At 44.2% G+C, this 21,649-nt stretch overlaps 1 protein-coding gene across 1 annotated transcript in view; it reads right to left on the reverse strand.

Moving 5' to 3' along the window:
* Positions 1–968: 968 nt before the first annotated feature.
* Positions 969–21,649, reverse strand: part of PTPRT (protein tyrosine phosphatase receptor type T) — a 462,729-nt gene continuing 442,048 nt past the window's right edge. Inside the window, exons 24-33 of the mRNA XM_054218837.1 lie at positions 21,168–21,284; positions 19,687–19,841; positions 17,119–17,254; positions 15,972–16,121; positions 12,858–13,031; positions 9,259–9,390; positions 6,032–6,157; positions 4,475–4,638; positions 3,201–3,336; positions 969–2,487 (exon numbers count right to left, since the gene is read on the reverse strand). Coding sequence (XP_054074812.1) covers positions 2,434–2,487; positions 3,201–3,336; positions 4,475–4,638; positions 6,032–6,157; positions 9,259–9,390; positions 12,858–13,031; positions 15,972–16,121; positions 17,119–17,254; positions 19,687–19,841; positions 21,168–21,284 — 1,344 coding nt within the window. The 3' untranslated portion in view covers positions 969–2,433. The remainder of the gene's footprint in view (positions 2,488–3,200; positions 3,337–4,474; positions 4,639–6,031; positions 6,158–9,258; positions 9,391–12,857; positions 13,032–15,971; positions 16,122–17,118; positions 17,255–19,686; positions 19,842–21,167; positions 21,285–21,649) is intronic.

The following is a 21,649-nucleotide window of genomic DNA, read 5'->3' on the forward strand; positions in this document are numbered from 1 at the left end:
GGCTCCCAGCTCCTGACCTACACTGTTACAGCAAGCCGCCTGTAATCAAAACACTAATATTATCCTTCCTTCTCATTTTTATCTCATAGGTTTGCTTTGCCTTCTGTTTTTCTGCAGAACTGTTTGTGTTGCTTAACAGCAAAAGAAAAAACGAAAATTAAAACCAGTGGTTTGTTTCATGAGACACCAGACACCCATCCACCTCCAGCCCCAACAGGAACTAAAGGTGATTTCGTGATTTCTTGCAGACAACAGAAAGGACCAACTAGAAACCCAGCAGAGGCACCTGTGAGGGGGTTCTCATTGGTGCTTTACGGCACACTGGCTACAGCGGGGACAATGTGGTTCACACTCATTTAAGACCTCCATGACATTGAAATGAAGAATCCAAAGCTCCTTGGAAAGAGTATGAGCCAAGCGGTTCAGCATCCTACGCGAGCCCCTCCTCTGCTTAGCAGGAAGAGGATTATTGCTGTTCCAAACACCCTTCCTTAGACTGTTGCAGGTCTTGGTAGAGATGATAACTGCTGGGTTGGATACTGGTATGTTTGGGTCGAGAGCTGCTTTCATCAGATCTCATCTTCATCGTTCATTGTCAAGGCAAAGGTATGACTATTGAAAAAAGAATGACCATGAAGCAGAGGTGCCTTTTGAATTTATGGACAGAATTAGCAAAATGTTTTGCGCTTCTGGCATGCTCTATGCCAGGCATTGACATGACAGAGCTTCCAGCAGTCTCTGAGTATCTACCTGAGGGTGGAAAACTACAGGGTAGTAAGAAAGCGGAGTTTCCTTCAACTCTTACCTTCAGTCTACCTTTTAGCCAGTCTGTATTTGAAGAAACCTACATCTCCCAGAATCTAATTTACACTCAGAGCAACCTCGTATCCCCGCACCCTCAAGATAAATAAATGGCTAAATTGAAATACTGAATATTGTAAGGCCTTGTTCATTCGATTATTTTTTTCTCCGTGATTACCCTGCAGACCTTAATGACTAACTACTTAAACGTACTCTTTCAGAAAAGCAATTTCTTAGCTGCTAAGAAGTCAGAGTGAGATCCGGAACCATGACAAAACGCATCTGGTGTTTGTTTCAAAGAAGGAGAGCTGCACAGGCATTTTTGCAGAACAAAACAGAAGCTGTTTTGCTTAAGAGGGAAAGTTGCTGTGCTGGTCTAGCACTTTTCTTAACACGTGTCAGAACAGGTTTCTGTGTACGTACATCACCTTTCCTACAGCTTGGGTGGGTTACCATTTTGAAGCATGTAGGGCCTGGAAATCTGAATAAATCACTCAACTACATCTGACTGTACCACAGTTTGGAAATAGCGAGGAAATCTTGACCAAACCCAACTTTAACGTTACCTTCAGATTTTAAGCTCTTGAGCAGGAACCTTCTTGTTCTTTGTTTGCACAGTGCCTAGTTCAGCAGGGTCCTGTCATGACTAGGGGTCTTAAGTTCTACAGTAATACAAATAATAAATAAAAAATAATAATACATAGTATATGATCAGTAATAGCTACTTTATACCCTGTTTTTCAAAGACACACTGCACCCCAGCAAATACTTGAAAAATATGGTAACAAGGTTACCAGAAGTTGCAAGACAAATGCAATTTCTTTGATGCAAATATTTAAGGTTCAAGTTGCTGGGAAACTCATTAATGGTATTGCTTCACCAGCACTGCAAGGAACACAGACCGGAGAGATGAAACCGGTTCATGCACAGCCTTGGGAGTCCAGCAGAAACCGGGAGGGAACGTTTGCGTAGAAGCGGAGGCAGTGAATCCATGAACAGCTTCTCATCTCTACCGTCTATTTTCATGCTAAAAGGGACTATATATGGGAAGAGAATTCCAGTGTTGGTTGTTTTTTCTTTTTTTGTGTTGGCCTTTTCATTTGGAAAAACAGTAAAGGAAACAGATAAGATACACAAATTGTAATGAAAGATTTCATATATTCCCTATGGCTATCCCATTTTTCCCAAATGACGGCTGCATGAAATTCAAAAATTAAAGACTAGGATTTGAGACCAAAACTATAAATTAAAAAGGAGACATTTAAAAGAGAATTTCCTAAGGGTTTCATTCTTTCCCCACTCTGCAGCAAGGAGAGCAAAAATACAATCCAAAAGAGGAGAGAAGAAGTCAGAGGGAATTAGAAAGTCCAGTCTTTCAGCCTGTCTCCCATTTTGCTAATTTTTACAGTAGGTTATTTAAGATGCGGTAGATGTTCCGATAAAAAGCAGGCAGCAGCAAACACAGGCATTGTCTCCTCCGTCCAGCGAGGTCTGTGCAGTCTCAGTCTCTTGCTCTGGGAAGGAGAGGTTTTCCTTCCCACACTTGTTACTGCCTTCCAGGGTGAGAGAGGGGAGAAGCGTCTGCCAGAGTTTGGGGTCTGGCATTTCGGGAGCTCCCATCCCTCCGCTGGGCTAAAAGGAACTCAAGTATTCCAGTGCAACCTCGTATACAAATTTATACTGTTCCTGAAAGAGAGAACAGAAATCAGTGACATTAGGATACAGGTAAATTCTTCAGTCTCATTCTACAAGCTGCCAAAACCGCCTCCTCCCTCTTTCTTACACCGTTTGGCAGGACCAGGCAAACATTAATTGTATTTCCACGTGATCCTGAACAAGCATTACTAAGAGATGGTATCATCAATGGAAAAGAAAAACACTCAAAGAGACAGGCACAGTACGGACTATTCATTATTTGCCTCAGGCCCTCACTGCACGCATTGCTTGTGAGGAAAGACTTCAGCGTGATCGATTGAGATGATTGAATCCAGGACAGTTTAATCTCTTTGGCTGCAGGGAGCAAGGCCTGGGCTTGGGACTCTTCTCCCTTCCTGGTTTCAAGGCACGTCACAGCACGAAGGCCCAGGCTGTAAACATCCAGAAGAGTACAAATTCCAGCCCCTTCCCACAGCCATGGTGGCAGCTACTTGGGGTTTAACCTCCTGGAGGCAGCTGGGCATGGGAGACACTGCTGATCCCACTGCCCGGGCAGCTGTGCCCCCTCGCTCAAGGAGAGGAACGGTGGGACTGGAGGATCCATTGCACATCCTCAAATGGGACTGATTTTAATTCCGATGGCTTCATATTATGATTCATTTTGATTCATACCAGGCCAAGCTATGAAATGTTTTTACCTATCCTGAACGCTGGATGGGGTAGGGCACAGGAAAAAAGCTTACCAGCGACTCCACCATGTTGGATTTGTTATTCCGTAACGTTTTCACTATGTGGAACACATCAATGATGTTTTGCTGCTGAATCATTTCACACACGCTGCAGATGGCACAGAAGGTGCCGCTGCGTCCCCCACCATTCCTGGGTGCAGAAGAAAAGAGGCATGAAGCTGGGTAAGGCTGCGGGAACGGAGGGGAGCACGGCTTACACAGCAGTTCACGCATCACAGAATGGCTTAGCTTGGAAGGGACGTTAAAGACCATCCAGTTCCACCCCCCTGCCCTGGGCAGGGACACCTCCCACCAGACGAGGTTGCTCAAAGCCCCGTCCAACCTGGCCTTGAACACCTCCAGGGATGGGGCAGCCACAGCTTCTCTGGGCAACCTGGGCCAGGGGCTCATCAGCCTCACAGGAAAGAATTTCTTCCTAATATCTCATCTAAATCTCCGCTCTTTCAGTTTAAAACCGTTCCCCCTTGTCCTATGGCTCCCCTCCCTGATCCAGAGTCCCTCCCCATCTCTCCTGGAGCCCCTTTAGGGACTGGAAGGGGCTCTAAGGTCTCCCCGGAGCCTTCTCTTCTCCAGGCTGAACAGCCCCAACTCTCTCAGCCTGTCCTCACAGCAGAGGGGCTCCAGCTCTCAGAGCATCTTTTTGGCCTCCTCTGGCCCCGCTCCAACAGGTCCATGTCCTTCCTGTGCTGAGGACTCCAAAGCTGGACACAGTACTCGTGGTGGGGTCTCACGAGAGTGGAGTATAAACTACTATGGAGTCCAATATAAAGGAGCATATACCAAGAAAGGTCACATATACTAAGAAAGGTCTGTAACGTATGGACTGGTTAAGGACCCTCAGGAAAGTGCAGACCTGCAGGGCAGGAGACAGGGATGGAAGGACTAAGCTAAGCCCTGGCAGTGGTGGACAGGGAAGCCCCAGGGAGTGCAGCGTTCCTCCTCACTGCTCCGGGGCTCACCGCAGCTCCGTGGCTGGAGCTAAACACGTGGCAGTGCTGCTTCAGTTGTGTTTGGCCTGCAGTCATGAGACCTACCCACCCAACAGAAAGTAGCAGAGCTTTTTCAGCTACTCCTCACCGCAATGAGTGAAATCTCTGGGCCAGGATGCTATAACGTAGCATAATATTCAACTTGAAGTGTATTACAAATGTAATTTAACCTCATTTTCCCCAGCTGAAGCCTGGCAAACAACCAAATTTCCAGATCTCTAATCAGTGCTCTTCAGAAAGCATTTCGTGAGGTTACAGACATTTTCCAGTCGTACTTACAGGCAGTGGACAACAGTGCGTCCGTCTCTCCCATCATACTGTTCCTGCCACTTCTCCAACCTTCTGACCACCTTGAGGAGGGAGCGTTTGGAAGGGGGGGTGTCCCTGTACGCCGGCCAGCCAATGTACTGCAGGTGCTGAACTATGCGATACCCGTCCTGAGGCTAAAACAAAGAGCATTTTCAAGACGCTAAATGGAATGGGGCAGGAAGCAGAGAGACGGGGTAAAGCAGAGGGCACTGGTTACATGGCATCATCCCTCCGGATCTGCTATCATCAACGTTAACATCCTCCACTCTGGATACCTGATACAGTGGGGGAAAAAGGACTTCTTGGTAATCTGGAGATCAACGATGACTTCGGATATTACAAAGCCAGGAAGAAACTAGGTGCTTAGGAATCCCTGTTTTGCTTTCAGTAGAGAATAAAGTCTCATGAAACTGTACGAATAGATCAAACACGTCTTTCCTGGTAGTCTGGGCTGGAGTTTAGCTGTGCCATGAGAACTAAAGGCAAAGGCAGCCCTCGAAAACTCTCTGTGGACTGTGGCAGGAAAGGATCCTCACCAAGATTTTAGCAGCAACCATTGGTGTTGAACACAGACGGGTGCGGAGAGCTGCGAGTTCATGGCATCCACCCTGCCAGCTGTGCATTTACGAGCTGGCGTTAGCCTGAGAGTCACAAACCCTTAGTCTTACCAGCTCTATGACTTCAAGGCCGGCCCTGGTTCAAAGGCGGTTGGCCTGGGACACAGGAAGGTGAATATCTAACTGATTTATCAATTCGTGTAGCTGGATCACAAGGTTCACTCCGCAACGTTACAATGAACGGGCTCTGACCACACAGCCAGAGACTGATGTGTTAAACAGCGTGGAAATGTAATTTGGGGAGCCCGTTTCCATTTCTGCTTAGAAAAAATGAAAAAGGAACAAAAAAGTAGGCATAATCAATCTGGGAAACAACTAATGCGAGAAAAATGCTCTACTGAAACCCTTTCCTGCAACCCTGAAGCTGCATTGCCAGGGTCCAGTGTGCAGATAAACTTTGTTTCTATCATTTCAGCTGTGCTGGGGCTGAGGGATACAAAGAGCTGCTTACAGAAATGGCAGCTGCTTATTTATCGGAAAAACAGCGGCAATTGGGAATCCCAGTCTAGCCAGTAAATGCTGCATCTGCCGTCAGAGACACTGCGTAGTAGTTGACAGATGGAGAGCTGCTGACGCTACCCCAGTTTATTCCCCACAATATTGATGGTTTTATATTGGCTACTAAGTGATTAATTGTTCTCAAATATACACAGAAAAATGCATTCTATTTAAATACAGATTTTCAGCTCATATCATCCACTTTCTAATTTCAGCCAAGAGTCTTTTACCAATACAGACTGATGCAATTAAATGTTAATTAAAGGAAGCAGCTACTAAATTCTGCAGTGGAATTTTGTTCCCAGGTGAGAGATTCAGCATCTCTAAACCACAAGTCTTGGTTCTGGCTCTTCCCCAGGCCAGAACATATCTTTGAGAATAAACAGGGAATCTGGTATTTCACTGATCTTACCCTGGCCATGTTGCAGATCCGGAATATCCGGTTGATGATATCTTCATCAATGTCTGCTGAAACAAACTCTACTTGAATTGGGCCGTAACAACAGGACGTTTTCTCTGGCCAGTACTGCATGCAGAGCTGGGGGAAACACCAGAAGACACAGAAAGCACCTTAATTATTAAGACAGAAACGCCTGTTCAGTCATCTTATCTTTCGAATTTATAACCAGCTCAAAATCCATAACCAATCTTGTATTATGTGTATTTGCTTAGAGAAGACGTCCTTCTAGCTCAGTAGAAGTTTTTTATCTTGTGAATGTGATAAATGTGAGGAAACAAAACCAAACATATTTTAGAAGCTTAACTTTTCCTCACCTTTTTTTTTTTTTTATGAACACAATTTGTAACTGATTGAATTCTGGGGTCTAATGGTGCAGAAAAGGCGGCTGCCAAATGAAGCTTCTGCAGGGGTATAGATTTAAAATTAGCATTAAAAGATTAGTGTCTGTAGGTAAATGTAATAGGAATCACAGAGTTCAGCGTTAAAGAGGGAATAGCACACACAGCAGGAAAATGAATCTTAATTCAAGGAAAGTGGAACTTCTTTTTGTCTGCAAGACGGACGTTTTAGCTTTCTGAGTCTGCCAGCGAGGGAGAATGAGTTTGCTCTAAGAGCACGGAGAGCAACTCTGATTTCAGGGTGAACCACAACTGAATCTCTGAAGTTTGCAAAGCAGGTTGGAAGTCTTTTTTTTCTCATGCTGATATATTACTGAATTGAAACAAAAAAAAAATAAAAAATCCTATCCACACAAATTACAATCCAAGTATTTCAAATCCATCTGGAAATAGATCATGGCAAGAAAATATTTTGCATGAGATCTCACTAGCAGTTTCTGCTGAGATTGTATTTCTTTCTGCTTTTTTTATTCCTATTTTCCAGTGTAATTTTTTAGAAGTTTTGAAACCCCCAGATGCTCATTTGAACTTGATCTCAAGCTTTTCGAGTTCAATCATTGCCAGTAATAACGTCAAGTGTGTGCATGCTACTGCATTAATTCTGTATTCCTGTTATTCCTTTGATCATATGGGATTGAAATTGGGTGGGACATTCACGCAATCTTGTGCATCGTTGCCCTTGTTAGTTTTTCAAGATGAAGCAAGCCAGCCAAGACCACATAAGCAAGTCCTCCCTTTGAAGGTTGTCTCTACTCCTCATTCACACTTTCATGCAGCCTACGGCTCTCTTCTCAAAGCGTCTGTCTGGTAGGCAAGGAGATCTGAGCTGAGCAGGTGCTTTAGGAAACAACCTCAAGGTGCATAGGAAAGAAAAGGATTAAACCTTCCCTTAATATTAAAAATCTGCTTTTCCTAAAGCAGGTCTGTGAATGGCCACCTACCCAAACGCATATTTATATACAGTGCTAAAAATGGTCTGTTACGTTCTCTGACCTCCACATGTCTTTATTTGCACTTTTTTCCTGCATAGGGGATTAAAGGTTCACTTACGCATTAATTTTAACTCTTTCCCTCTCTACAGTTCAGTCACAGCTTTTATATAAGTGGTTTTTGCACCTGTGTTCCACTCCTGGAGGTGAATAACACACCCTGCTCATGCACACAAACACGGCATCTGCAGGGAACTGCACACCCACAGCTTTGTAGCGCGTAGGGTACAGCGCTCCGATCAGGCAATGAACAGCTCGACAATTATACATCATCGTACAATGACAATGCAAGTACAACATTGTTAAGTTCCCTTTTAAGAAAACTCACTTTCACAACTGATATAAACCCGTCACACCTTGCCTTGAAAGCTCACAAGATCCAAACTTTAACATCACCCTTAACTTGCAGCGCCAGCTGGATGCTTTTGGCATTGGCTGCAGGCTCGAGCACAGAATAACTGACAAAGTGACTTCATGTATCGCCAAATTTCCTTTTCTGTGCCTACAGACTACCTCATAAAAACAGAATTTTGCTAGGGGGAAAAAAAAAAAAAGGCAGGTAAAGTCTTCCGCAGAAAGATAGTCGCAAGAATAACACTGGCTGAGGCCAATCGGTTTGTGTTTTCCAAGAACGAAGCGCGAGAAAGCGTGTAATTTCCAGAAAAAGCTGTGTTTTTCTTTGAAGTGTCAGGAAAAAATGGCAGAGATGAAATCCACCTCTGGATTCGATGCCAAGACGCAGAATCAGGCTGGGTGGATCGGATGGGGGGCAGCGAATGCACAGGACCCCCCCAGTTCCGCGCAGAGCAGTGGGACTCCGCCGGTCACCAAGAGAGCCCGCTTCTGAGCGAACTCCTGCTGCGGCTGGAAATGAAATCCCGCGGTGTTCACCCTGAAGGGAAATCCCCTCAACAAACAGGGCGACTGGCTTCCCCGTTACCATCAGATAAAGAGACCAATAATCTCGCTGCCTTCAAGTGTGGTAAGATTTTGAAGACAGAGAAGAGACAAATGAAAAATTAATCCATGAAATACCAACTACTTGAGGGTTCCTCTCCTCTTGTTTAACAAGTGCTGTAATGGGTGAATTAGCCATGCCAAATGTACTTTTCACACAAATTGCATGATTACGCCTTTTTGAAAGCTGTTATCTTCTGCCACTCATCAGCAAGGTGGCTGGAAATGCTACTACAGGAGGAACTGCAGCAGCTCTTCCCCCAGCAAGCTCAGCTCCTGAAAATAATGGTGGTTAGTAGCCAAGAAGCCAACTTGCATATGACACTAGAAAGAAAAAAAACCCAACAAAACCACAACAACTTGCTTCTCCACAACAACTGTGCAAACACACTTCTTAGTGTTACAGAATTGCATTGGAAATCTCAAGGGAAAGATCCTTTGAATGATTTTAGCGTCTCTTCTTGGTTTTATTCTTCTGGAAATGCCATGTGAACAGGCAAGCGTGAAGCACACCGGGGCTGTGGCAGGGAACATTTTTCTGAACTGAAGACCAAAATAAGAAAGGGAAGAAAGCAGGTCTGGGAGGAAGACTTAAGTCCACAAACACAAAGTATTTAGATATCTAAACGCTGTTAACCGCAGGATGAATTAGCTGTCTTAGAAGGAGACAAACATGTCAACTTATCCTTCATTATGTCCCAAAACATTACCTATAACTTTCCGGTTCCCCTTCATTTCTTTAGGGGGGCACAAGAAAGTGGCAGCAGAAGTGCTCTTAAACCCACCTGGATTTGAGAAGAAAGTTACACGACAGAAACGATGAAAAATCACTTACTTGTGCCGCATCCATCTCATTCAGCATCACGACCGAGGAGCAGTTATAATCAAACACCAGCCTCCAGAAGTCTGCTATGGTGTTGGGCAAAGGGTGTTGGGTTACAATAAAGGCAGCAGGTTGCTTGTGGCTCTAACAAAAGAATAAGATTAGTTAAAAAAAAAAAAAAAAAAAATTCAATCAACTTTTATTCAAACGAATATTATACCCGGGAGGCTACGGCTAGGCAATCTGAGCCATTTAACCAGATTATACAAATCACATATCCTTCTCCTTGTTATCGCTCTGCAATGAATGAACGTCTCATAATGGGATTCTTTTGCTCCCAATGAAGACATTTCATTAAAGAAGTGTCACAAGAGCAGAGATTACCCAAATCAATTATTTATATTTTGAGACTCAGCAAATAATACTAATTCTACTATTACTACTACCACTATCAGTAAATATTAATAATTGGAACGAAAACAGCTGGAAGCAAATGCTATCCTTTTTGCAGCAGTGGACTCTAGGAACTACAGAAGGGATTAGCACCCCCCCGTCTGCTATTCCTCCTTGGTGATGTAGCGCTACGGAGGCGGCACATTTGGACCCCAGCCATCCTTTAAGAGCTTGTGGGGCAATATTCAGTGCCTGTGACACTGGTATTTCATTTCTGCTGCTATTGCTTCACCTCAAAAAAGCCCTCTGACCTCAAATCTCCCTAACCACGAAGGGGAGGAACTGTGCTCCGAACCTCTGCGGGGCCGCGTTAATGAATGTTTGCGAGGCCCTTTGAGATGAAAGGGTACAAGCTGAAAACTTTATCGCTTTCCAACCACGGCCGGCAATGCTTAGATGTGCCTACAAACTGCACAGTTCTTTGTGCTGTACGTCTGTGAAGAGGACTTGAATCAAAAGGCATAATATTTCTGGGTTAAAAAAACCCCAAACAACATTAAGATTTTGGATTTAAAGTAAAGAAACAAATAAAACCCCAGTTAAGATGGCTGTTGTGGGGGCTTGCCTTTTCTCCTCCGTACGAGTTGGCTGTGGATGGAAATGCTGAGCGGACCGTGCTGGGAGGGGGAGAAGGTGCTGTGCACGCTCTGCACCAGCTTGCGGGGCATCTGCGCGGTGGTCCTGAGTGCGCAGGTGTGAGCGGGGTGATGGGACGTGGAGTAGAGAGAAGGAAAAGGAAATGATTGCTTGGGAAATGATCAGTCTGGAAGGGATTTTCCTCTTTCTCTCTACCCTGTATTTCAAACTTAGGACGGGTCAAAAGCTCTGTCGTACCAGACCAACGGTGGCAACAGAGTGGTACATAAAATAGTGAATCTTATCTCTCAATTAGAGTTAAGAACATCATAATGTTTCTGCTATGTTTTTTCACTGTGCACCAATACAGCAGATTGCATAGCCGGCTAAACTGGTGGCTGGAGGGAAGACGTGTTTGTGGGCTTTGCCATTAGGAGACAAAAGAAACATGCCCTACCTGTTTGCTTTGCTACAAGTGAGGAACCAGATTCACTGTGGTATTTTAACGGGAAGGTGACACAGAGATGTTAATTACTCATGTAAGAGAACATGTGTAGGGTCTTGGGAGAACGATGACAACAGGGACACAATATGGACTCATGTCTTTCTCCAAACCCCATGCCTTAAATACAAACCTACCAGCACTTATGCATGGCTTGACTCAGAGAAGTGGCTAAAGTCTCTCTGCTTAAGGATTATGCTCAACGGTTTTAGGGGAAGGAGAGGAACAACATTTGTCCTTTCTTCTTAACAAACCATTTTGCAGATGCCAACATGGCTTTCCGATGATTCTCATAGGAAAGATCCTAAGGCCTGGGCAGAGGACATGAAGAGGAAAGGTCTCAAAATCGCAGAAGAGGTTGGGTTTTAATGCTCTGCAGTCAACAGGCTGGAACAGTCTCCAGCACAGCTTTAGCCAGGAGCCCAGACCGAGTGCTTCACCCCAGGGGAGGGTTCAAATCGCATTTTGTGTCTCAGGGTAATTCTGGTGAACGCAGCCCAGAGCAGCCTGCCAGATTGCCTTCCCGGGACAATTCACGCTTCCAACCCCAGGCTGTAACCCGTTCTAGGTGTACCATCATCCCTTCCTGCTCTACCACTTCTTCCATCATAGCTTTCATGTAATACACAGGGCAAGCTGCAGGTCAAGCAAGGTTTGGGGAGAAGTTTAAAAAAAAAGATAACATGAGAAATCTGTAAGGTAGAGGTAAATAAAATGACCAGCACTGGGACTGTGCTGTCAAGTGTTCCCCAGCACAGGCCTGTCTTCACACAATGAGAGAACAGCAATATGGGATGGATGATCTCCTGGAAGAGTCCACGCTCGGCACTAGACTGCAGACATGAAGCTACTGGAAAACACAAAGAAGTTGCAAAGTCCTCAACAGGAACACCTACGAAAACGTGGGATTTTGGTTGTTCTCCTCTGATTTTATTTTTGTTTTCAAAAGCTGCTGATTCCTCTATGGAAGGATGAAGGAGAGCCAGAGAACATCACAGTGGCTGAATTTCAAAGACAGGTGAAAAATTCCTTTGTACAAAAAAATTTAATTCACAGGAATTTCATGGGGAAGGATACAATGAGCTAATGAGGGCTGAAACGTGCAAACACATTCCCAGTCCCTAAGAAACCAGAGAAGAATACATTGTGCTTCTGCAGATTTGCCAAAGCACGAAACACACTTTAAAGAAAAAAAAAAAGTTTCTCCTTAGGCATATTTACAATGAAAACATCCCAATCTTTCTGAAAAAAGCTAAAATTAATTCTATGACCATTTGACTTAACCTCTTAAATGCAGCAGTATCACTGCTTCTCAAAGAGTGAAAGAACAGACAAAATTTAAAAAGACCGACCCCCACATTACTCGGGAAAAAATGATGACATTTCACCCTGGATCATATTTACACATACTCAAACTGCAATAATTAGTGCCTTTAAAGACATCTCTGCCCAAAGGCAGTCAGGCACCACAGCAAAAAGAAACCATCAACATAATTCACCATAATTCACCCTACGCAAAGGACCCGTGCTGTGAGATTCTAGCCTATAAACAAAGCAAGGGAAAATGCTTTCAGACAGATTCACATCAGCTTAACTCATGTCCTTCAGCCTTGAAGCATTTTGCACATCTGATCCCTGTACTCCCATATTAACTGCATAAGCTCAAATAAATCAACCGCTCCGTGCTGCAAACTATTCTTTTCAAAGAGCTGACCTGGCAAACATTTTTCTTTCAACTTATACGACAACCAGTGCATGGGAAGAGTTGTCCCACCACTTCTTTGCCCATCTGCCTTTCTACGATGCAACCTCAGACTGCACGCTCATGAGCTTCTTTGTCAAAGATTTTCCACCAACATGAGGTAGAACTACAACGGTAATACGATAATCATGGTCTAGGTGACACATTTCTGTGAAGAAGAGAAAATCATGTGCCTTTGCCCAGTTGGGAGATGTCAGACCCCAAAACTACTGGTAAAGAAGTTTTTTGCTTTGGATCCCTTTATCCCAGAAAAGTATCCTGAGAACAAATAAATGGGATGCAGACTAGGATCAGGGAGGACAGTGCAGTGCTGCTTACATCCATGAGTGCAGCATTGATGTAGTTACTTGATTCACCATCCACGGAGATGAGGAAAGGCAGGCACCGGTCCAAGGGCAACACATCCATGCAGCGGTTCTTGTCATGGTTCCTTGGCAAAAGACCGATGCTGCAGTCTTCTGGCCGAACGCGCGGTGTCACAATATTGAGAGTCTGCGAAGGGAGGAGGGGAAAAAGGGAAAGAAAGACAGGAGCAGGCTGAGCATCTTTGAATTTACTTACGAGAAGGATGCCATCTGCACAATTCATTTATTTTGAAGGTACTTAGACAAGCAGATCTTTGGGATCACAGAGAGCGAAAAAGACGGAGCACTGAGGAGCTGCTTGCTGTTACAATACATTGCATTTTACACATTGTCCTGAGGTGCTCTTCCAAACACCGTACGCTCCAGCATAAACTGAGGGCGCTACACACCTACCAACAATTTCCAGCTCTAAAACCCCACAGCAGTCAGATAACATTTCTGTTCTTTCCTAGAGGCTGGAAACAGCTGTCACAGGTACAAGCTGCAGCTTTGACCTGGTCATGGAGTGAAACCTCCTCTTGTTTCTATCGTCCCTGGGGTAGGAGCACACATCCTTCTCCCGCTTGGAGTGGATCATGCGCAGAAGCCCCCTGAGTATCGACCTGGCTCACCCAGCAGATCAGACTGGGTTCAAATCCTCTGGTGATTCCTCAGTCAAACTACTGATTTATCTTAATAATGTATATAAAAACTTCAGAGAAAATGTGGATTTTATTTATTTTTTTTTTAACTAGAAAGTCAATCCGTTTCATACGTTATTTAGATTGCTACTTTCCTTTCGGAGTGACACATAGGATGCTTCACTTACACAGTCCTACCTTATCTCTGGGGTCTTGCTGTCAGACTTTTACTGTTATCCATCTTTCCCACTGCTTGACAGACCACGTTTCTTTAAATCTAATTTTCTTTTGCGTTATCCATTGCGGAAGCTTCCTGACAAACCAGTCCAGGTTGGCCAGCAGGCAACAAAAATAGCAAATCAAAGTGAACGCATCTTAACACTGTCGTTTAAGTCGTGGTAGGTGTCATTCTACTTTCGCTTGTTAGGTGTCCTCTTCCTCAGCAAAGCCCATGCAGTCAAACAGTGAATTCCTCTGCAGCCATCAGAGGAACGCAAAATATTTAGGGGCCAAAAATTCTTACAAAGAGCCTGCCTTCTGACAGAGAGGTTACGAATGGAGAAAAGAGGAGGGTCAAACAATCCAAGATAAAGGAATGTGTCTAAGCACAAAATTTAAAATAATATATTTGCACTAAATTATGCAGGTTCTACATAAAAAGTCCCTTTGTCTAGAGACGGAAAGCAGGTAGTCTGGCTGAGGAAGCAACATGAAATCTCAGATCTCTGACAATGCAGATAATTAGGCATTGTTGGTGATTTACTCCTGTCTATTTTATGCCCTTCCCCTCTCTCCCTTGTTTTTGTACTACTTCAGATTACAAAATCTCTCCAGAACGAGCTTTTGCATGTTCAAACAACACGTAGCGCATGAGAAATACATCCAGCCTTACCTGGGGGCCAGCGGGACCTAAGTAATACAAATTGCACCAACAGATCTATAGTTAGATCAACTGGCTCATAAAGATTGTAGCAAAAGATACCATCTTTTGCATTAAATCCAGACAAGTAGGGCTGAAGAACGCTCTGAGCCAAAATCCTGTAAAAATAGATTCTACAACTAGACAGAGAAGGAACCTCTTATGCAAAGTAGAGTGGAGCATTTTTTTCCCACAGGAGTTGCCAGCCCCTGGCAGCTCAAAAGAACAAGCACACAGGCGACAAATCTCGTCTCATCTCCTGACAAAATAAGCTCAGCAAGCGATGACTTTTTTTTTTGATGGCATAACAGCATTTGATGAAGTTAGGCTTCGGCTCCTTCATGCCAAGCGTCCAGAACCAGAAACACTTTTACGGATCTGATACCACTTGATAAAACCAGATCTTTTTTTAATTGAACTGTCATCGCTTGGGATCCACATTCTTTATCTCACTACCCCAACCCTGATGATTCCCTGTAAGGTTTCAGATAAAAACACACATTCTCCCTTTGCACAGAGAAGGAGAAAAAGAGGCATCTGACTCAGAGGGGGGCTCTAAAAAGACATTCTCCTGTTGCAAAAGACGCTTTGCTGGGAAAGGGGGTAGGCTTTTCCTACAAATCAAGGAATCTCCACCTTTGCAGTACTGACTAAAAAGAATGGCCTCTTAAATAGCAGAGCTGTCTCTTTCCCATCTAACTCTTCTTGCCCAGATTTCCCACATTATTATGTTTTTCCATTCATCGGTGTTAGCGGAAAATCCTAAAGGGATTTACAGATACATGGGGAGCGAGACTGGAAAACTTAGTTCACTGTTCCACAAGGCGAGTTCTCTACTGCGTTGAGAGGTGCAACTGCACAGGGCTCATGGCTCGTGTGTCCCCAGCCCGTTTATTAGGGTGGGACAAGCAATGGTGACAGCAGAAGGTGCAGTGCTCCTCGTTTCATCGCTTGCCCCCGGCAAATGGCGCTATGCCAGCACTCGTGAGTTTTACTACATGTCATTTCAGTTCTCACCACCACTTAACTTGCCACAATGTACGTAGTGAACTGAAGGACTGAGTTCATTGAAAATTAGAAACAGAGAAAGTAATGCTCACTGAGCTCACTTTCTCCTATTGTATAGAAGGACGTCAACAAGTTGATTGTTAAGACTCGGAAGCAGCATATGAGCCACAAGAACGGATAATAAGAGACCCTGAGGCATAAATGTTTCTGCATAAATTACAGAAGAAAATGAACAACAGAATATTTGTTGAAATGAGAAGTACAACATTAGCTGCGAAAATTAGTACCCTTGCTCTACTGAAGCGATGGGGAATTTTTTCCTTGCCGAAGGCTGAAAAGTCCACGCTCAAAAAACCAAATCTCTGCTTGATTCAGTAGTAAAACAAAAAAAATCAGCTGAAATCAGACCTTGGCTCAGTGTCCCCCTTCTCTGCTCTGTTGGAAATTGTAAAATAACACACAGAAATTGATTAAACACCTTCAATACACCAACTGCAATGACTGAGACACATGAAATTACCTGAAACTCATCTTTTATCTGGCTGGAATTAGTCTGTGGATCTAGTCTGCTGATGTTGTAGTATATGGATCTGAACTCACAAACTGGAATGGCCGTGTTGCCACAGAGACATGCCTCCAAAATGGCATCATGGACAAATACATACTGCTCCTGCACAGGGGAGAAGATAAGATATTAAAATCATATTTTTAATACAGTTCATGAAATATCACTGTTTTGTTTGTCTTAAATCATGCCCAATATGCATATTTGGCTCTGTTTCACGTGGAGACAAATTACACAGTGTGTTATGTGACAGCTTTGGGAGCATATTTCATCCATCATTGAACGAGAGGTCTCTTGTATTCATTTCAGATTTACAAGAAAAATGGGAAGTCGCCACTCTCAGGAATGCCGGGACAAAATGGAGGTGGGCTGAGGAGAAAGTCAGGGTGTAAAGCTTTCCTGTTCGCAATCACAAGGCGACGGTCAGGACTGGACTGTCCTTTGGACTTGTGATAACATCAGCAGAAACAATGGTGCTAACAGGTCTGCTCCATCCGTCTTCAAAACTCCTGGGCTCCTAGTATTCCAGGTGAAGTTCTTTCCCTGAACTAAGCGTAAAAAGTCCAACAAAGTTAAAAGTTCATCTCTCTTCCAGGCTATTCTCCTGTCCCTCAGGAGGGGAAGGCATTGAAGCACATAGCAAAAACTTGTGTAGCGGGATAACGGTTCCATAGAACTCTGTGCAGCTGCTAGACGCTATGTGACGGAGCAGCCTGCTTAATCAGCACCCAGTCCTTTAATCAAGGATGTTTTATTTGTTTAGGTCGCAATTGACATAAACTAGGTACTATTCCAGTCTGCAGTACATCTATGAATGAGTCATGAGAGGATTCAGGAGAGAGCTTTTTTCTGCTGCGCGAACAAAATTAATCCGCAATGCTAAGACCTAGACTTCAAGGTCTGCCTCCTGTCTTGGAGGCCCCCAGTAGCTGCCAGTGAATGTGATTCGGTGCACATCTGGTCATGTTTAGCCACCGAGAAGTTCTGTATAATCACATCACAGAGGAAGCAAGTGTTGACTTAACGAATTGCTGGGCTCCTGTTGAGCAGAGGAGCTGACAGGAAAGCAGCACGTCGTAAGAGGAGACCTGCTGGCACCTACCTCCGTCTGCACCAGATTGACCCTTTGGGATCGCAGCTCTCGCACACAGTTAAATATATCTACCACGCCTTCGTTCTCTGCCATGTCAAGCATGATGTCGATGGCAATAAAGCACCCTGTTCTCCCGGCCCCAGCACTGAAAAAAGAAAAAACAATGAGGGTCTGCGTGACCAAGGGACTGTGGAGGGCCAGGGCTTTACAGAGGAGAAAATAACCATATCACAGACACAGCTGTCTCCTCTTGGAAGCTGCTCCCCCTCTCTTTAATGGGGTGCTTTTTGGATGTAGCTAAATTAGCTTAGGATTTAAGAGAATGGGGTAAAATACTATTTCTTGAAAGGGAAATGGACCCACGTAGCAGGAAAAAAAGCTTTGTGTTCTTGAACATCAATAAAAAAGGTACGAAAATAATCATTATGATTTTACAGGTCGGTTCACCTGCACACTTTTCATCCCACCGGACGTGGGAGAGCAGCCTCCAGCTTGCAAATAGACACAATTCCAGAAATTTTCTTCCACGGGACTCTTTAAAAGTTTCTTTAAAGTTTACTCAAGTGGGTGTGATGAAAGGGGCTCAATGGAGACCTCAAACATTTCTTTTCCCTTTTTAATCGGAGGAGTTTGGGTCCCGAGGAGAGCGATTTCAAGTTGTGGATTGTAAAATTACAGAGAAAGGAGCTCGAGGCTACTCAAACCCTTCAGTTTAGAGCCCCCCGCTGCTTGCGAGAATTGGACTATCTCCTGCAAAACTGTGTTGTCATTGTGTCCTCCTTCCCTCCTGGGAAATCATCCAAGCTGTTTAGGTGTGAAGGATAGAGAGAGGAGAACGTCTCTTCACATTACTCGGAAGGAAGAAGGAAAACTCGGCTCAAATCAGGGAAACTTCAGTGGCATGAAAACTCCAGCAGAGCCGAAAGCGAGGAGATATGAATGACCATAAATTAATGGACCAGATTAATCAACCGCTGAATGGAGAGAAGATATTTTTCATTTGCAGAATTTTAATGAATAAGTGGCATTTCCTCTCCCTTTATCTCTCAGCTTTTCAGAATTTTAACAAATAGTTATAACATTTCTATATTTAGAGGATCCTGGCACTTCATAAATATCGAACAGTGGTATTATCCAGCCAGGCATCGGCCGGGAGAATTTGGTAATTACCACTTAAAGCAAGTCATTAAAATTCAAAAGCAGATAAATAACAGAGAGGAAATGGCATTTATTCATTAAAACTTGAAGGATGAAAATTTTCTCCTTGCTTTCTTGGTGACAATGAATCAGGTTCAGGCTCCTTCCAGGGCCAGACCCGTGTCATGGCGCCAAGGTACCAAATTCAGGCCCCGAGCCCTGAATGAATTCCCTTCTGCCAGCTCCTCAGGCTTAGCGCGATTTTATTATGAAACTGATTCGTCGCTTGCTGAAAAAACCCAACAAAACAAAACAAAACGCACCCCCCCAATCCAAAACTGTTTTAAAATGGTAAGATTTAATTGATCTTCCCGTTTAAAGTGGTTGTGGGATGTATTCTCTCTCTCTTACTGATTACACAGCGTGGCACTGAATTGCCTGTGGATTGATTAGGGGTGAGATTTTGGGACAGCCAGCTCTGCTCTCCAGCCACGTCTCCTTTATGGAACGTGTGCCCTGAGCTGTGGCCTGAGCACTGCAGAAGAAACTGCTACAAACCCAAACTCTGGGTTTGTAGCAATGTCCTTCCTTGCATTTGAAGTCACCTAACTCTGATGGCAGCCTGTGTGTGTGTTAGCTTTCCCACCACGAGCAGCACGCCTGGTCACGCGTCAAAAAAAGCTCTTCATGGCGGGGAAACTCTCCTACATACCCACATGGCACCTTGCCCAGCAGGGAGCTGGAAGACAGCAGTGCAGAAGAGCCCTCACCAGCCACAGCAGCAGCCAGGAGTTTAGCAAGCACGTGGTTCCATAGTCTGAATTAAACCAAGCAGCGAGGTTTCCTCACGCATTCCCCTTTTATTTACTAGCTGGAAGGCACCGGGCAGGTTTTCAGTCCAACATTCCCATTCCAGCTCCTGGGCTTTGAGAAGGCCAAGATGCTCAACGGTTGGCATCCAGCTCCGGGAAGACAGACTAACATTTCAGATAAGACTATTGATGCTGGTACAAAGCTGTGCTGCAGTGCGTGTGGGTACAGAAAAGCAAAGTTGCTTTAAAAATTCCCTGTCTTTTTGTAGGCATTGTCCCTTCTGCCACGTGAGGTTTGCTGTAGATAACGACTGCAATGCTTGTCCCAGATATTTACCATTTTCCCAGCTCTGCTATGAGTATCTAAGAGAGCACAGGCCACCAGAGAGTCTTCTACATTCGAATGGCCCTTGCTGACCTACTTATATCATCTCCAATTCACGCCAGCTAAGCTCCAGAGCTGCCATTTTAGAAAAGAAAACCAAATTCGACTTTGTTTCCTCGTGAGGCCCACAAATTATACTCTTAAACAAACGAAACGTAGCTGGTTATTGCCAGACAAGAAGAAAAAAGGAAAAAAAGCTGAAAAAGCTGCTGGAGGAAAGGCTCAGACAAAGAGCTGGCGTACCTGCAGTGCACCACGATGGGTCCTGCTTCTGGGGGATTGAGAAACTTCACTTGACGAACGAAGCCCAGGAGGCCCGTGGCGTAGCAAGGAACCCCGTGGTCCGGCCAGCTGGTGAAGTGGAACTGCCGAATCTCTCGGATCTCATGGTAGCCTTTCTGAGGAGACAACACAGCCTCTATTTTTCTTCCATCAGACTGCAATCAGCATATTCTGATCACTGCTCCTTTCCCTCACGCAGAGGGCTGAACAAGCATTTAGCTCTCATTACAGGCGGGAACGTGTCCTGGCGCTGCTTTTACTCCCAGAGATTTCAAGCTGAACTCCAAGGACATATGAAGTAACACGCAACTGAGGACTACAAAGGTGAATGCCAGCTCCCAATTCGAACTTGTTGTCTCAGAATTCAAACCCAGGACGATGAGGAACTTTACAGGGTGACTTCAGCCCCAGCACACCATGGCTGCACTTCATCCAGCCTCCTTTGGTGTTACTGCCATAAAACCCCAAGAAGTCACTCGTAAATCCTTTTTAAGGCATTGAAGGAACAGCCTGGGGAACGAACACCCAGACGGTGGGCACGCCCCAGGCAACGGTAGATTTTCTGCCATCTCCTGCCAAAAAATCTCAGTTTGAGATTACAGCTGGTGATGAAAAGGGCAGAAACTGGTACCCAGACCCATCGCTTGGCTTTTCTGGTGAGATCAAGTTACTGGTACATGAAAATTGACCCCACTTGTATGTGCCCTGCAAAGGGTAACACGGAAATGTCAGTTAGCTGTGACATTTTATCGTACAGGAATGTAGGCGGAATCCAGCAGCGGGTCCTCTAACCTGTCAGATTTTGGCATTTCTTACCAAGTTTCTCAGTGATTTAATGAAATATGGAGCTGAGGCATTAGAAAACTGGAGCAATATTCCCTGTGTGGCTGAAGTTCATTTAGCAGGAATTTTTGAAAAGCTTTAAAAACTCTTACTGAGTGTTTGGAGAGTAATTTGAACAGACCTGGAATACTCTGACACTTAGGCTTCCAATTTCTAATTACAAGTAACAAAAATCTTCCAAATCCTGCCAATTTGGGGATAATTTTTACACTCTCGCCTTTATTATATTTTCATTTCTGTTGAAAGGGGACCCTACCTGGCATCCAGTTTAACTGATACCTTTTTTCATCTGTAATTTGCCACAGTGAAACACGACAGTTATTATTCCTGGCACACAATCAGCTATCTGCTGGCTTTTGGATGCATTTAAACTTCATACACTGTGGATTCTACTTTTGGGCTCCATCAAGATGTTCATTTAAAATCATTTGTCCAAAATTGGAGTCTCTGTCAAAAATTTAGGTTTCTGAAGTGAAACCTGTCCCAATAGTAACAGCTCCCATCTCCAGGGGCATTCTGGATATGCATCCCAGAGTTCACATTTCTGAATACACATTAAGTGTTGTATGCAAATCTCAGCTGATTGAAGATTTCCTTACCTTTTGGACAGTAAATGTGCGTATGACATACTCTGCCAATGGTTCTGTCTCAATTAACGTGACTTTAATATCCCCATAGACCTCTGTGTCATCTGGCCAGTATCGAACACACTTTACCTGGGGGGAAAAAAGACAACATTGAGTGCAACTAGCTCAAGCTGAGTCAGAGCTGACCTACATTTTACTCCACTTTCAGGCTGAAGCCAATGCAAATTGTGCTTTCTTCTGATGTACAGACCTTGACAAAATTAACTTTATAAATTAGATCAAAATTCCTTTATCATATATAGAAACCGCAGGGAGGATTTTTTTTTTTTCAGTTTCCTCTGTTGTGAATACAAATGAAAAGGATGTTTTTTAGCTCCTCTTCTTTAAGACAGGCTTCCTTAAATTTCCATACGTGCCCTGACCATATATCAGGTTTACAGGATACCTGGCCGTCACTACCACCATCCCCTTTCAGAAAAACCTACGCTCTTGCT

Source organism: Rissa tridactyla, chromosome 12 (genome assembly GCF_028500815.1).
Source record: "Rissa tridactyla isolate bRisTri1 chromosome 12, bRisTri1.patW.cur.20221130, whole genome shotgun sequence".
NCBI lineage: Eukaryota > Metazoa > Chordata > Aves > Charadriiformes > Laridae > Rissa > Rissa tridactyla.